Source organism: Lemur catta, chromosome 2 (assembly GCF_020740605.2).
Source record: "Lemur catta isolate mLemCat1 chromosome 2, mLemCat1.pri, whole genome shotgun sequence".
Lineage (NCBI taxonomy): Eukaryota > Metazoa > Chordata > Mammalia > Primates > Lemuridae > Lemur > Lemur catta.
In genome coordinates, this window is record NC_059129.1 from 122,813,515 (window position 1) to 122,830,186 (window position 16,672).

General features: G+C 37.7%; 1 protein-coding gene across 2 annotated transcripts in view; it reads left to right on the plus strand.

The window, feature by feature from the left end:
• The window catches only part of PDE7B (phosphodiesterase 7B), a 291,481-nt gene that overhangs the window by 71,628 nt on the left and 203,181 nt on the right, over positions 1 to 16,672 (plus strand). The window contains exon 2 of one of the 2 annotated variants that reach the window (XM_045544422.1): positions 12,898 to 12,958. In XM_045544422.1, coding sequence (XP_045400378.1) covers positions 12,898 to 12,958 — 61 coding nt within the window. Of the gene's footprint in view, positions 1 to 12,820; positions 12,959 to 16,672 lie in introns of those variants that run through there. The other variant, XM_045544421.1, reaches the window with a different exon arrangement.

Here is a 16,672-nt window from a genome sequence, read left to right on the forward strand (position 1 = left end):
AAGCTAAGACAGAGCCTGTACCCTTAATTAGCCCAGCCTTTTGAAATTTAAGGCTGGTAAATTAATAAAATGGGTCTATATGCATTGCTTTATTTCTGAAATTATTTGCTATTATTGTGTTCAGTTTCTTTCTTGCTTTGCTAAGAATGCATAGAGAAAATAGTTTTAAGTCATTAGGTTAAGAAGATTCAATTTAAAGAAAATGTGCAAGTTTTCAAAGCATCAATTAATTAAGGAGCAGTGTTGTTAGTTGATGAATGAATATATGTCATATTGCAATATCAGTTTCATGGGCAGATTTACTGGGAATCTAATGAACTATGGTCTTCAGAACTTCTCAATTTCATTGACACATTCCAAGGCTTTATTCTTAATTTTGTGTCCATTTGTATTCTTTAAGAGTCCTCCCTCTAAATGGATCTAAAAGGACCAAATCACCCCTTGGTCAGTCTTAATAATTTAAAGACAACTCAATGATTTGGAATTGATTGCACAGTCTATAAAAAATACAGAAATATTTCTTTCCTATATCTTTGTTGGTACTCACCTCTTTTTGGTATTCACATTTTAATTACTTCACTAGGTGGTTGTACTACAATTTGAGTACTAATAAAATGAAACCTCAAATCAATGATCATCCCTACTTGTGAGGAAGCCTGCAGAGGGTCTTTCAGCAATAAAGTGATTAGAATGAGAAGTATAAACCATCAACAACACAGCACTATACTAATGAGATAGAATATAAATGTATTGCAATTTTCTTGGTATGGACTCTGACCAAGATGATTTAAGACAATTTTGATTGTTTGTTTAATTTTGGTAATATTTGTCAGTGAAAAGAGATGATGTTTTAAAAAATATGTAATGATTCTTGCTTTCAGGAAAAAATATCTTTCAAAAATAATAATACTTGAAGAAATCTTTGGGTTGGACTCCACCTAAAGCATTTGTAGTAGACTCACTGCACAGACCCAGATGCCAACTTCTTTGTGGAGGAACAGCATCAAAACTTGTAATTTGAGCTTATTTAAAGTATAACTTTATTCACTTATTCTTCTCTTTAAGAGTTTTTGTCATCTCACAGATTTTTAACTTGACTGCCATGCAGTAATGAATGGATTGGGTATATTTTTGTCCCAAATCATTCATTCTTTATTTCAAGCAATATTTATTGAGAGCCTATGATGTGCTGGATGTTGATCAAAGTGCTGGGGAACAGCAATGAATTAGACAGAAAGTCCCTACCTCCATGAAGTGACAGAGAAGCAAGAAGAGGTGTCTTTCAAACGTTATTCTTGTCAAAGTATACTGTGGGGCCTAGTAAGCTATACCAAAGCAGAATCTATTAGCAAAATATACGCTATTTCATTTTCACTTGCAGCTTATAAAACCTGTCAGTCATTTCTCCAAGATGTTGGATTTTCCGGCTCTAGCCTGAGGTTGCCATCGATTGCCGAGTAGAACTTACAGAAATCTCCTTTCTGAGGCCAAATCCATGTCTCAGAGCTGTGCATGTGGAAATGGTCAATACAATTTGACCAGTAATAGTTTTTTGATTGTCTATGGGAACATCTGGATCTTTGACCTCACAAGTAGTTATACAACAAGCCCTTATCCCTGTGGAAAAGTGTTTGTTCCTTTGTGGCTCAGAGGCCCTGTGTTTGCATGTTGGGCTTGATGTTCTGGAAGTCATTTTCTCTAGCACTGAGGTTATTTAATTCCAAGGACTGGTTTGGATTTCTTTTTAAACTGTAAGTGTATAGGATTACATTTAATTGTTGGTTTATGTACAGGAGCATTACTGAACTGAACTGCAAGGAGCACATTATAAGTACTCCTTTGTCCTGAGTAAATATTCATTCAGTTACAGGCTGGATGAGGTCCCATGAATCTCCAAACCATGATGTCTATACAGAGATTTAGAAATACTGCTGATATTATCTATTAAGCTTTTGCTGTCTGTAGGGTCTTATAAAGTAGCTTGAAAATTGCAGTGTAAATCAGGAAAACTAATGCCCTAAAGCTTGGACACTTTGACCAGATGGCTGGGGTTTAACAATTATGAGTACATGTTTGTTGGCAAGACACAGGTCAGACAAAAAGGCGGTTGTCCCAAGCACTCTCGTGTCAGCCTTCTAGGGGCGGCAGACCGAGGCATTGCTGCACATGGTGTCAGGCTAACGGGCAGGAACACAGAATCTCATTCTGGTTCTAATCTCCCTCTGAAGGTGACAGTCAAGTAAAAGAACGATTTTCTTGAAATACAGCATGCTTTTCCATCAGTTTCCAAGGACAAGATGCCGTTTAAAGTATGAGGGAAGGACATTTGTTCCAGGACCTGGTTTTTCCATCTTCCAGGATCCAGGGACTTCTCCGTTGATCACCTCTTTCAGTGTTCTCAGCCTTCTTCCTACGTATGATTTGTAAATCCACATTCTTCATAATGCAGTCATGCTGGACTATATGTTAACAAGTGGTGTTCTCATCTCTATGACCTATTCTTTGTAAAGGGCATGTGGATTATACTAAAGCTAAAGAAATCTATCTGATTGCACACACCCTGAGTGGGGAGTCAGGAGTGGTGAAGGGTTCTAGTGAAATCTCCCAGCTTGGCTGATCAACGTGAGTACGAGTATTAGATATCATAGGGATGTCATGAAACGCTCAACAATAAGGTGGTGCCCCACTTAGCAGGACCCTTTTGTCACCCAAGGGTACTGTCTAGTGTGGTGAGGAGCAAACGTGGCTGCTGTACAATACTCTTGTTATAAAAACTTCCTAAATACTTTTGGGATCTCTCTACTGCTTTGAACAGATGGCCTGTGACTTGTGGGGACTTTGTCCAGCTCCATGGCCTGCAGGATCCAGGCTTGTGTTCAGTCACTAAACAGAGTCCTGCAGGGCCCTTCCTGATCTGGGCCCTGCCCGATTCCCCAGCCTCATGTCTCATTTGAATCCCATCCCCTTCTAGCCGTTCTTAACTTCCTTCATCTCCTCAACCACCTTTGGACTTTTGTGTCTACAGTTTCTCATACTTGGAGTAAACACCCTCCCAATTTATCTTGTGCCTTCGACCCCACTGAGAAGTTCTTTGACATTAGCTCCTCCCTCCCCTATTTAACCAGAATACATTATTCAGAAACTCACACCCATCAGGATGTGGCCAGTTTGTCTGATCACCTAGAAGAAACCCCTCTTTCTTAAATCCGGGTGCATTCTTCCCCCTTGCTCAATGCCAGTGGGAAGGGTACATCAGGCAGGGTTACCACCTCCACCCTGCCCCACCAGCCCCTGTTCCCTAGAGCTTTGGCTCCGCAGGTTACCCTCTGAGGGACCAGTGCTCTCCATTATGGGAGGAGCAAAATTTTTGCCTTCATAAAACCGCATGATTTATGTGGTAGAACTGTGCTTTGTATCTTATACACAAGACCATCAAAATGGTCCCATGTCCACCTCCTTCCTTCCACAAAACCACATATACATCAGGTCCCAATGTAGGTTTTAGGGTATACAAGAAGCTTTCATGCGTATTACGTTATTTCTGTAGAGGTGTCAGCATTTTTACTCCCACTATTCTACAATGAAGTGCAAAAAGATAAGTACAATGTGCCCAAAATCACAGAGCTAGTGAGGGATAGGTTTGGGATTTGAACCCCAATATGCCAAGTTCTTTCCATTAAGTGCGCCAGTCTGTTTTCTTTCTGTACTGCTTGCTGTTTTCTCCAACACAGAGAGTCGGAGGACTTCACCTTTAAGAACTAACTATGTGTACGTGAAATGTGTGTGCCTTTCATGGTTTGCTTTCACAGAAGCGTCTATCTTTCTCTCTGAAAACTAGGTGTAGCTTGTTGTCAACCCTTGGGAATCTGAGACAATAAGTAAAAGATGAAATTGTATTGCAAAATTCTGACAATTTTTGCACTGTGTATCAAGATTTGTGGTGTATATATTTGAGTCTAATATAGAGGAAATTCCCAGAGCCCATACCAGAATTATTCCCAAAGTGCCGTGGGCCGAGATGCCTACTCAGTTCCTATAACTGGGTGCCCTGGAGAGAGACCCCAGTATATTCCATGCCATCAGGCTTCACAGGTACAGATTTTGCTACAATTGTACTTGCCCAGAGGCTATAGCCATCCTTTTACACAACGAAAAAACGCTGTCTTTAATGTGCAATGGAAGTCAAGACTAAACGTGGTGTATGGACAAAGGCCTGGGACATAAGTCACAATGACTCTGAACCTGCCAGCCATCTGACCCCAGGATCTCCCTGAGGGAGTTCAACCAGATCTTAGCCACACAGCTTTTCTAGTGCTCTCTGCTGTCCACGGCTGAAATGACAGAAAATGCAGTTCTGCATTCTGGACGTTTGCTTAATAACTTTAAAAAAAAAATTGCTCTTGGGCTAAAACCAAGTTTTCCAAGTTTTGGTTCATAATAAGTAGTTTTTAAACATTTAAAAATAGGGGTATGTAATAAAATGCTGAGAGACTCTCTGGAGACTGCTGCTGCTGGCGCTGCCCTAATAGAAAGCATACGCCATTGAGCTAACATTTCGTTCTTTGACTGAAGAAGAAAACAAAGCTGTTAAAAGCTGGTAGGCTCATTTTCCAATAGCAATAGCATTAGTATCTTTCAAGTCACTCCTAACCATAGCTAATTAGAGGTTTATGAGGAATGGCTCTTCCTGAAGGGTCACCCTAGGTTATGTAGCCCACAGATTTGCTGTTGACTGTTGGCAACAATGGGTTTAAGAATTTCTGCTCAGCTAGAGGTGATTACCTTTTCTTTCTTTCTTTTTTTTTTTTTCCTTTTGCTGCTGTGTCTCTTATTTTGACTGGCTGAGGTTGGGCTGGACGATGAGGCTCTGATTCGAAGGCAGTGCCAGGTTGTTGCTGGAGATCTGCACTGACAGATTGTTGAAAACTTATTAGTCTGACATTTTAACAGCCTGCAATGGGATGGAAATCTGCTCTTTCACTGGAAAAGCTTAAAAAGGAAAACATGAGCCTGAGCTGAAATCAGCCCCGGTTCCAAATCTGCCGTCCTCTGGCACCAGAGTGCTGAGGGCTGCCACAGTGTTTAGAGATTAAGGCCTGACTCTGCCACCCACATGGTGGACAGGACTGCACAAAGTGATGTGGACCTGGGCCGCTGTCAGTAGGGGACCCCGCACGGAGCTGTGGAGGCTGTGCTGTGCGCGGTACTAGGCGCTAATGGCTTCAGCAGTAGCATGAGTCAGCCTCGCATGGGGTCTCAAATGGGTGCTTGGAGGAATTCTTTTGGTCATAGCCACTCTCTGAAATAATTCAAGAAAAAGGAATAAGGAACACTTCAGGCTTGGTACCTCTTTGAGGTAGAAATGGGCAAATGATTGTAGCCAATATTGGTGAGAGGTATCTGGAGCCCTCCTAATGTAATTATCTGATACAATGCTAAAAGAATTCATTTAGCATTCTGGCTCTTCAAAAGCAAACCCAGCCTCTCTAGCCCAGCCCAGAAAAAAGTTTTTTTAAATCACTATTGTTCCCTACTTTCCTCCAGTTTCATGTGTGACTATCGCTTTGCTTAAGCTTTATGGTTTGACCGACCACAGTTTTTGCTCCATCCTTGGCGGCTACTTGCCGGATCCTAACAGGGCTTCTGGGCTTTGCTCAGGCAGTTACGCCTGCCTAGAGGGGTCCTCCCTTTTTCTAGCCAACTCTTTCCTATCCTCCAGCCTCAGGCCTGATGTCATCTCTTTTTGGAAGCCTTCTTGGAAAGCCCCAGGCAGGGTTGGGTACCCACCATTGAAGATGCCCTTAGTCTTCTATGTTCTGACTTCAGAGTAGGCTATATATCTAATATTTCTTTAGGGCAGGGCCTAGCCTGAATCTCATTTGATTTTGTACCCACACTCACAGTAGAGTGCCTACACAGAGCGGGCACTCAATAATGTCCCTCATTTGGTAGACATTAATGGAGTTCCAAACTTCCAGGCCCTGTTAGACTTTGTGGGGTTCAGTCTCTGAACAGAAGCTATCTTTTTATGTTCTATAGACCTAAACCACTTTCTCTCCAGGACTGTCTTCTAAGTGTCTGCCTCTGATTAGTACTATTCAGTGCTCTGTTGGGGAAATTGTGAGATGGGAAGTGGCCAGATGTTTTGAAATGTCTCCTCAATGTCAGGTTTTGCCTTTCATCACCCAAGCGCAGCTGCACATCATGTGGCTGCATCTGTGGCAGCATATACTGATATGTACACACACATGTCCAGGAAAAACAATCTCTTCTCCTGTTACCCCAGACAATTTCAGTATACCCCACAGAATTACAGTAAGGAATTATTCACTCATTTAATTAACATTGGGAGTTCCCATTATGCATTAGTCATTGTCCAAGACATTTAGGGATTCAGTGTTGAGCAAATAAAATAGATGCAATCCCAAATGATATATCAGCATATAGGCATTTGCCTTGTTTACTCAAAATCTCATTTGAGAAATTCATGTGTTACATGGCAAACCTGCAGAATCAAAGTACTTAGAAATGGGGTGAGGGTGGGGGTGAAGGCAGCCTGTGCTGAAGCTTTTCCTACTCCAGATTGCATTTGTTGCTCTTGGGACAAATGAGATGTGCTTCACTTTCCATAAAACTCCAGCAACTTCCCAATAGAATGACCATGGTAAAACACTTTTTCAGCTCAAGAAACTCAGGTTTGAGGGGTTTTTTTTCCCCCCACAGTAAGTCTAGTCATATGTCAGGGTTCGGTTTGTTTTGTTTTGTTTTGTTTTGTTTTAATGAGCTATCAAACACAATCATGGAGATGTTGGATTTTTCTGCATTTCTGCAGTAGCATCCAATGTTTATCACTAGCTTCATGGGTATTAAGAGGCAATTGCACTGATAGCTTTCTAATCTCTGGATCACTGCCATGGTGCTGCATTCTTAAAGTCAATAATTCAGTGATGCTTCCTGATGTTCCCCTTTCCCACTTGTGGGCCGCCAGTCTAGTGAGCTTATAGCCGGGTGGATCAATTTTGCAGTATTGTTCTGAGAGTCATTCATGAAGGCCCAGCCTATGGCCTGGTTCTCCAATAATTTTATAAGCACCTAATTCCCTTTATTAAATTCTTCTCTACTAAAAAATAACTATAAACGTGGGAAGGAAATAATGAAAGAGTCATGACCTATTAATTATTTTCTGATAACATTTAACATTACCTACTTGCAGAAAACTGTTATTATCTCAGCTGACAGTGGTTCGAATCTCCAAGCATAAAGGATTTCTGTCTTTTGTTTTATTTGTTTACTAATATTTCCTCCCTTCTAAAGATATTAAGACACATTCTCTAAAAAGATTAGTTGCTAGAGGCCTGCTGAGAGACATACATTCAAGTGATAGTAACTCCTCAGAAAAATAAAATGATGTATGAAAGCTTGTTTGAACCAGGAAAAATATTAACTGGTTTAAGAAAGCTGAAAACACTGTCAGTTGAACAATGAGAATAAAATGTGAGCTTTTCGCTACTTTTAATAATCATGATAATATATATGGTAATATATATAATAATATGATAATATTACCAATATTTGTATATTATCACATTGAATATATTTTCCTTTAAGGAAAGAGGTTTGCTTAATACTAAAGTGTGATTTTTTAAAATTACTTCTAACATCAATTTTTCACAACTAAATTTTTGTTGGAAGTAATAAAAAAATACAGTCTACTTAAGAGAAACATATTTTATGCATGTTTTGCTGGAACACATTATTTAGTTAATGGAATTATATCATTTTAATTAAAAAATTTTTAATATACTGTATGGAAACAGTATTTTTTATTATTTTTTAATTTACAAATAAAAATTATATATATTTTTGATGTACAACATGATGTTTTGAAATATGTTTACACTGTGGAATGGCTACATCAAGCTAATCAACGTATGTGTTATCTCATATACTTATCTTTCTGTGGCGAGAATACTTAAAATCTCTCTTAGCGATTTTTAAATATATAGTACATTGTTACTACTATGGTAACTATGTTGTTTAATAGATCTTATGAAATTATTTCTCCTGTCTAGCTAAAATTTTGTATCCTTTGACCAATATCTTCCCAACCTCCCCTTCTTACCCCTACCTCCTACTCCTAGTAACCATTATTCTACTCTCTGCTTCTATGAATTCAACTTTTTTAGATTCCACATATAAGTGAGATTATGTGGTATTTGTCTTTCTGTCCCTGGCTTATTTCATTTAACTTAATTTCCCCTGGATTCATCCATATTGTCACAAATGACAGGGTTTCCTCTTTTTTTTAAGGCTGAATGGTATTCCATTGTGTATATATAGCACATTTTCTGTATCCATTCAACCATTGATGGACACTTAGGTTGATTCTGTATTTTGGCAATAATGAATAATAGATGCAGTATTTTATAACATTCATCTTTTTCTTCCCTGAATAAAAGTCAAACTTTAGATTTAATATAGAAAATTCTTAATAAATAAGAATTAGCAACCAATGTATGAAATATTCTGACTTAAATTGGAAGTATTTCTTCATTTCCAATCTAAAATAATTATGTAGGAATTAAAATAGAATTTTAATGGATGAGTTATATTTATTAATTCCTATCCTATAATCTTATCTCTAATAATTTTAATTAGTGCATTCTTATTCATAATGAATTAAAAATTAAACTTGCAATGATACTGTGATGTAGATAACATTACCTTATTTTACAGATAAGAAAGCAGGTTTGCAAAACTAAACAAATTTCTCATGGTAGTACAGTAGATGGGAGGAGGCAGCAACAGGATTTGGGTCAGTCTGATCCAAAGCTAATTCTCTAATAGATGGAAACTCTTTCAAACAGCCAGTAGTTAATGGGTGAAAGAAGGGGATGTAAGTAGAGACAATCTACTTGGCCAAGGCAATGAGGGGGCCAAAAGTAGCCAATATTGGGAAATCTATGTATCTTGGTCAAGCGTTGGGTAAGCCATCAACATTTATTCACTCATTCACTCAAGAAGAGTATCTACAGTGAATTGTACTGTCTGTGCCTCAATATTCTGCTCTGCTAAGAGAGTGTAATGAGAGTAGGAAATGGTAGGTGTACAACACTTACAACAGTGTTTAGCCCATAGTGTGGACTAAATAAATGTTAGCTAATCTGCAAGTATTTAGTCTACCTAGTCCACAAAGATGTATTAGGGCCTGGTATGTATAAATCACCAGGGTTACAATCATGAGACATGTTAGAAACACTGCCGATGAATGTGGTATGATTTTTTATGGTCTATGATAGCAACAGTTATTACACACCTGAATTCATGTGCAGAGTTTCCTATGTGCTACAGAAGGAGAGCACATGCAAGGAGGATCTCTCTGTTGCAGCAGAGAGTCACCCATTTGGATGGGAACTTCAATAACTGTGCCTGTTATTTGGAGGCAGTGTTCACCGGGAGAGATGGGCACAAACGAAGCAAGTTGGTCTCAATATTTCAGGCACAGAAGACAAAACAAAGATGGAATCTCTAAGGATAGATAGGCTCTGAGAATTAGGCAGAATCCTGGTGAGCAAAAGCCAGCACAAAGTCAAGGTCACCTGGCAGTACGGTGCTGGGGAGGGGACTCCCCGCAAGCTTGACTAGAGAGCATAGAGGGAGGAAGGTTACAGCACCCAAGAACCCAGCAGTGCACAAGACCTTCCCCCATGGCAGATCTTGCAGTTCCTGAGTCTTGGACCCTGTAGCTTAGCCCAATTAATCTCCTAAACTGGGTCATCACCCTGGGTTGCATAGCAAGCAGGAGCCTGGCAGCCAAGGCTGGGTAAACACTGGCATCAATGAGAAAAAGCACTGGAAAGAAATCTGATTTCTTTCAAGTCCTGAGAACAATCAGATTCCCTTGGGCATTGCTTTATAATCTGTTACCATCATCTTCAGGTAACTTTACAAAGCAGAGCCATTAAAGAGCTTGTTAAAGGTGCCTCAGCCATTTCCCAGACCTCCAGAGAGATGAAGACGAGGAAGAGGTCTACATCATTGTCACTGAGAAGGCCACCACACCTGCTCTTGCTGCTTGGTGATAAGCCTGTCTGGTCAGTGAACCCAGGCAGGCCATGTCTGTGAAGGAATGCATGCCTCACAGGAGTTTCAGAAACTCTTCCTGGGTTTGTTTATGACCAGGAAAGAGAGGAAGACCCCCAGCGCGGTGCCCCCACCCACAGTGTGCCACACATGAGTGGCACATATAAGTCTGCTTTGGGGCTATGGTAGCCATGGGAAGTTATCCAGTCTCCACCGTTCACCCCACCCTGTAAGGCCCTGCAAGGAAAGAAGGATAGCTCTTCCAGCAAAGCACACGTGTGGATTTTGTCCTTAACAAATGGTAGGGGAGCAGAGTCCTGAAGTTACTTACTCGTAGGACTCCAAATATGGATTGATAGAGCTTCCAAGTACTTTGTTGCCAAGAAGTTGAAAACATTTTAGAAACCTCTGATCTTTCATTTAAAAATAATTATTAACTCAGGCCATAAAAATACCACTTTAAAAAGCCGGTAATGCAGGAAATGGATCCTAGTGATATGAAAGGGTTTAACTCTGCCAAAACACCAACAAATCAGGAAAAAATAGGATCAGACTCCATGGATCATTAATCTTCACATTTGCTCTCTAACCTGACTTCATGGCATATATTGGCATCATGTTACTTATGAAGAAATGAAGCATGAAGAGATTAGGTAGCATGATAAATATCACACTAGGTGAGCAGAGTAGCTGAGAGAAAAGGTCACAACAGGGACCCTCCACCAAGAATCCAATGCCCTCTTGCAACCTTAGGCTGCACCCAACTCCTCCTCTGAAGTCCAGCCTCCTGACTCACCAAAGCAACATTCTTCCTTTTCAAATCACAAGATGGCCAATTGTCCATCTTTCTGCACACAACGTAGGTCATGCAAAAAAAATGGGTTAATTTGAATGTGATAGCATCATCCTTTCTCTTCTCAATCTGCCCCTCTTTGTACAGGAGTTCGTAATTAGGTAGGAAGAACTCAAATTCTCACATCCAGAAATTTTTGCCCTTTAAATTACTTTGTCTTATATTAAGTGTAGTTACAATAAAGATTGATGGGAGTGGAACTAACCAAGTTGTGAGCCGAAAAAGAAAGAAGAAAAGAGTCAAGGCAGCAGTTCTTAGTCTCCCTAAGGGCAAAGGAAAGAAATGGTGAGGTAATTGGGAAGACAGTCCAGTCTGCTACCAATGGCCTCCTAAGCCCAAGGGAGATGGATGCAGAGGTGCATTATGCAAAGGGCCATTTTTATATTCAGAGCATTGCATGTGGGGCAATTCTTACTATGAAATGTTTCAAGCATAGAAAAAAGTTCAGAGAATAATTTAAAGAACAAATCGTTACAGAAAAAGTTGATAACCCCTGTGTACTCTCCAACATTTCATTTCTCAGTATCTCTTCCCCCTATTCTGAATTTGATGCTTCACTATTCATTGCATGTTTTTTGCTTTTTCTATAAATTAAAGTGTTCATAAAGATATGTACTATTTTTAGATATTTTCAACTTCATAAAAAATAGGGACAGGTTTTTGGATTAATATTCATTTATATGATTTAAATATTATATATTTTATGTAATTTGAAAATTATACATATTTTATATGATTTGAGCATTCTATAATTTTAATATTATATATTTTATATATACATATTATATATATTTTATGTTTTACAGTATATGTAGCCCTAGTTCATTGTAACTGCCATGTAATATTCCAGTTGTGAATAACACTTTATTTATCTGTTTTATACCAGGACATTAAAGTTGTATGTGAAAATCTCTCTAATTATAAGTTTAGAAGATGACTTGCTAAAGTCATAGGCTATGAATGTTTCAACTTTGCTACATTTTGCAAATTTTTTTCCAAAGCACTTGTGTCACTTTATACTCCAAACTACATTGTGTCAGTGTATCTATTTCTCTATAATCTTGAAAATACTTGTTATGGCCAGATTTCTAATGATGAGTCCAAAATAAATCTCATTTTATCTTGAATTTGCTTGTTCTGGTTATTGGTATGGTCAAATATATTTTCTACCTTTATTGACTTACTCAGATTTCCTCTTCTATAAATCACTTGCTTGTGTCCTTTATCTATTTTTCTATTGGATTATTTCTTATATTCTTACTAATTTGGAGGATTTATTTACATATTTAGGTATTAACCATTAGTTAATCATAGCCATCATACAGTGTGGCCTGTTCTTAAATAACTGATTGGATCTCTGGAGTTTGCCTTGCATAAAAGTTTTAACAGACCAAGTTAAAACTAAGGTATAGATAGGAAAGTTGATATTTTCATGAGTATGTGGGTTCAGGAAAAGCATTATGAGTGCTAGTTTTTCATCATTTTTTTAATTTGTTTTTCCTCTCAAGTTCAAGTGTACTTTAATAAAGTATAGGCCACCTAGCTTTGTGCTTGATAAAACCTGTGCTTGATTCCAGAGTGGGTAGTTTAGAATAATATAGGTGCTGAAAAAGGACCAACTTTGAGAGTAATTAACCTCAGATTATTGGGCCTAAAATAGATGCTATATCTTCCACTGAAATAGATACTGTTAGAAACCAAGTTCGTCTCTAGCCATGACTTCTCATGGGAGCACATAGAATCAGCTATAGGCGGGGGCATTTGGTGTGCAGGAAAAATCTATCCCAACTTACCCCTCAAATATTTTACTACCAAGAAAGTCTCCTGTTTATGATTTAAGTCCCTAGACTTAGGTAACCAATGAAAACAAGAGGAATAGCATAATGTCACGGTAATGTCAGGTTGCCTTGGGAATCCAGATATGAAACCTTAAAATAACTATGGCTATCTTTCTATTTCAGAGGTGTGGCGAAATCTTGTTTGAGAACTCTGATCAGAATGCCAAATGTGTTTGCATGCTAGGTAAGACGACTTCTCGTTTTAAATATATTAAGCATGCTGATGTCATGTGGAGTTACTGTTGTTCGGTTGCCTTATTGACTATCTCTTGCTCCATTTTGAGGAGGCTAATAGGCTTTTATGGGTTTATAGACAGCTGTAACACATTTATATGTGGAACACTTGATGATGAAAAAAGGTTTTGAGTCTTCCAAAATTTTTCTTGGATCATCAGCATAACATAGAATTGAGCGCTTTGTATTCAGAAACCTGTGATGAAAAGGTAAGAAAACTCATATTGTAATTCCTAAACCAGAGATGATAAGATACATAACTATTAAATATTTACATCATGGAACAAAGCCCTTACTTATAATGCCCGGGAGAAATGTATTTTTGAACTACAGTAATCTGAAGTCAGCACAATAATTACCCATACTGCGCTTGTAATGAAATAGCAACATTGTAATGAATAATCATTAATTCTTGTGAGATGATATATCACTAATGTCTTTCACAAACTCTTAATATGTACTTTTCTGTTAGGTAATGAAGTTGGTATTATCTTCCTCATTTTATAGGTTACGAACAGTATATAGAATAAAAGTGTTGCACTTAACCACAAAGTGATAAATGGTTTAGATCATGATGTGAAAGTTTCTAAACCATAAAATTGTAGCTCTAGTGTTTAGATCATATTAAAGCTGCTAAGCTATGTCCCATGAACTTTCAATTAATTATAGTAATGGAACAAACAGTAGCATGGATAAACAAAAATAATTCTTAAATTTTATTTTCACCAAAATTTCACCCTTGTCCATTCTAACCTTGAACCACATTCATAAACAAAAACAAAATGATTCATGCTAGCGTCTTTCATTTACTCTGACCACCTCGTTTGGCTGCCTAGATTATTGGTGAGATGACCCAAAAGTAGACAGCAAGATAAATAGAGGTGGAGAAAGATCTTGGTAATTTATAATTTAAGATAATCATGTAACAAATAATGAGAGGTTGCTTGTGATTTAAAAAAACAAACAAAAAACAGACACCATATTTTCCTAGTCTTCTGATCTTTTCTTATCTTCTTTACTATTTTCTAAACCTCTCTGCTGCAGTTCTCATGCTTTTACTTTAATTAAAATGGTGGCCCTATCATAACATATCCATTGGAAAATGAACATTTTACTGGAAGCTCATGAACAATGAATGTAGCATAGCCTCATATTCTCATTTCAAATCCCCAATATTTCTTCATTCCTTTCCTTTAACCATGAAAATGCTTTTAAAATGCTAACATTTCAGGATGATAGATATAGATAGATAGATGATAGATAGATAGATAGACAGATAGATAGATAGGTAGGTAGATAGATGATAAAAAGGTAGATAGAAAAAGTTGGAAACAGAAAATACTTTGTCAAACTATATGCTCCAACCTTGGATTTAGAAACTGTCTCACCACCACATCAAATCTATTCATCAATTAACTCATTTAATTTTCACAATAACAAGATGTGATTGCTATTGTCATCCTCATTTTAAAGATAAAGAAATTGAGGCAAATGGTCTGATACTACAGGTAACTTAATACCACTAAAATATTATTTGATTGTAGCTATCATCTGATCTGGTAACTTGAATCCATTTTTAATTCATGATGTTTTAAAGTGCATAAGCACAGCATCTATTTTGACTGAATTTTCCTGAAAGTCCCTTGAAGTTTCTTGATTATAGCTGGGAGAAGGATAGCCATAGATTGTCTACTACTGCCTAAAGACTTGATTTCACTTAAAATAAGGTCAGTCATCTTTACAGCTCTTCTAGGTTATATGGTATGGTTTATATGGCTGCCAGAAGGCATTCCTGACCACCAAATATGTCCTTAATGAATTAATCAGATTACACAAAATTCTAAAATGAGAAATATATTTATATAAATCAGTTTTATATTGCTACTGCTGTCCTAATAATTATAATTAATTGAGCATTTAATAGTGGCAGGGGAAATCCATCCTAACCACCTTACATAATTACGCCATTTATTCTAAGTAAATTAAGAGATGCCCTCTCTTTCAAAATATAGATATCCTTAGCAATAGCAGGGTATTAATTAAACTGCTATTGGTTATTAACTTTGTAGCTTTCATTAGTTTGTTAGAGTCCCATTTTTCCTTAGTGATAAAGAACTAGATAATATAAAGGAAACATGAGAATGAAAATTTTTATTAGTGTGAGGACACATATGAATAAAGAATGTACATTTTACCTTTAAAATACATAGTAAATAATTATTGGGTGTTCAAAGACAATCCTGTGCCTAGTGAGCTTGAGTTACTCCTATAGTGAAAGTTGTCTTTTCCAGGAGCTTACATCTAAGAAGACTTAGAATTGCTGCAACTATTAATTCAAACATTTATAAAGTCCTTTAAAATATTAGATAAATAAAATTATATGGATATCAACATACATGGATCAACCTGCCATTAGGATGCATCTACCTGAAAGCCCAAGGACTGCTATTTCATAGCAGTATGGAGTAAGATGATAAGTAAAGTTGAATAGTTTATTCACTTAAACAAGAGAAATTCATTATGAATACATAAGTCACTAAAACAGACCACATCTTTCATTTCTTCAAGAAAGAACATCTATATTAACACAACAAAAAAGCACCTCTTCCCCATTGTCTGAGGGATTAGTTTGTTGCCTCCTTTAAGAGGAACCTCAGATCATGTCCTTATGGTTTTCTGAAGCATTTTTTGAGAAAATTTTACACCTCCAATAGCAAGTGATAAGGAGTCTCTAATATTTTAAAGGACCATTACGTTTTATAAGTGTTGCCAACCATGAACGTAGTTTGTATTTTTGTAGATAATTTTATAACATTTTATGAGTAAATCAAAACCTCCAAACAAGAAAACCAAATATATAAAGCCTTCATTTCCAAAACTTCACCTCTGACCTTTATGCCACCCCCAATATTGAGATCCCTGATGGGAGCCAACCCAACACTCCTCATCTTTAAATTATCAAGCCCTTGGCTCTCTCCCCCTGAGATCCTTCTTGCTGCCCACCCACACTCCGTGTTTGGGTGCCTGCCTGGATCCTAGCTGTGCTCTGGTTTCAGCACAGCTGAGATGGAATATGGAAGAGGGTCATTAGCCAGGGACTTCCTTTGCAGTTCCCTTCTTTTGCACTGGTGGGTCCCCAGATCATTCTGAAAAATGCAATGTTTGTGCTTTGAGTTGTCTACCTCACCCGTTCCATGAATAAGCCATCCTCACCAAAAATCACACTTCTGACTCATTCTGTTAAATGAGACATAAGTGTAAAATTCACCTTGAGTTACTCTGAAGCACTGAATTCAATGCAGTTTTCAGTGGGAGCAAATTACTGTCATATATGAGTCTTGCAGGGAATCATTTCTGGCTTCAGGAAAATAGTTAATGCTGAATATGAAGGGAAACAGTGTATGCTGCCGAGCCAGCTAAACTGGGTGTTAACTGTTTATCCCTTAGGATTGTTTAGAGACGGCAAATGTGCATGATCAACTTAAGTACCAAATTGTAATAAATGTTGCTTTCTTCTTACATTTAGGCATAGGGCAATGTGTTTAGAACTCTTACCTTCCTGTCCTCCCCTGACCATTTCTTTTAATTTAGCCATCATATTTCTCTCAAGTTCAAATTGGCCTCCGAAGTTTATGTGATTATATCAAAGGACATACAACTGTAT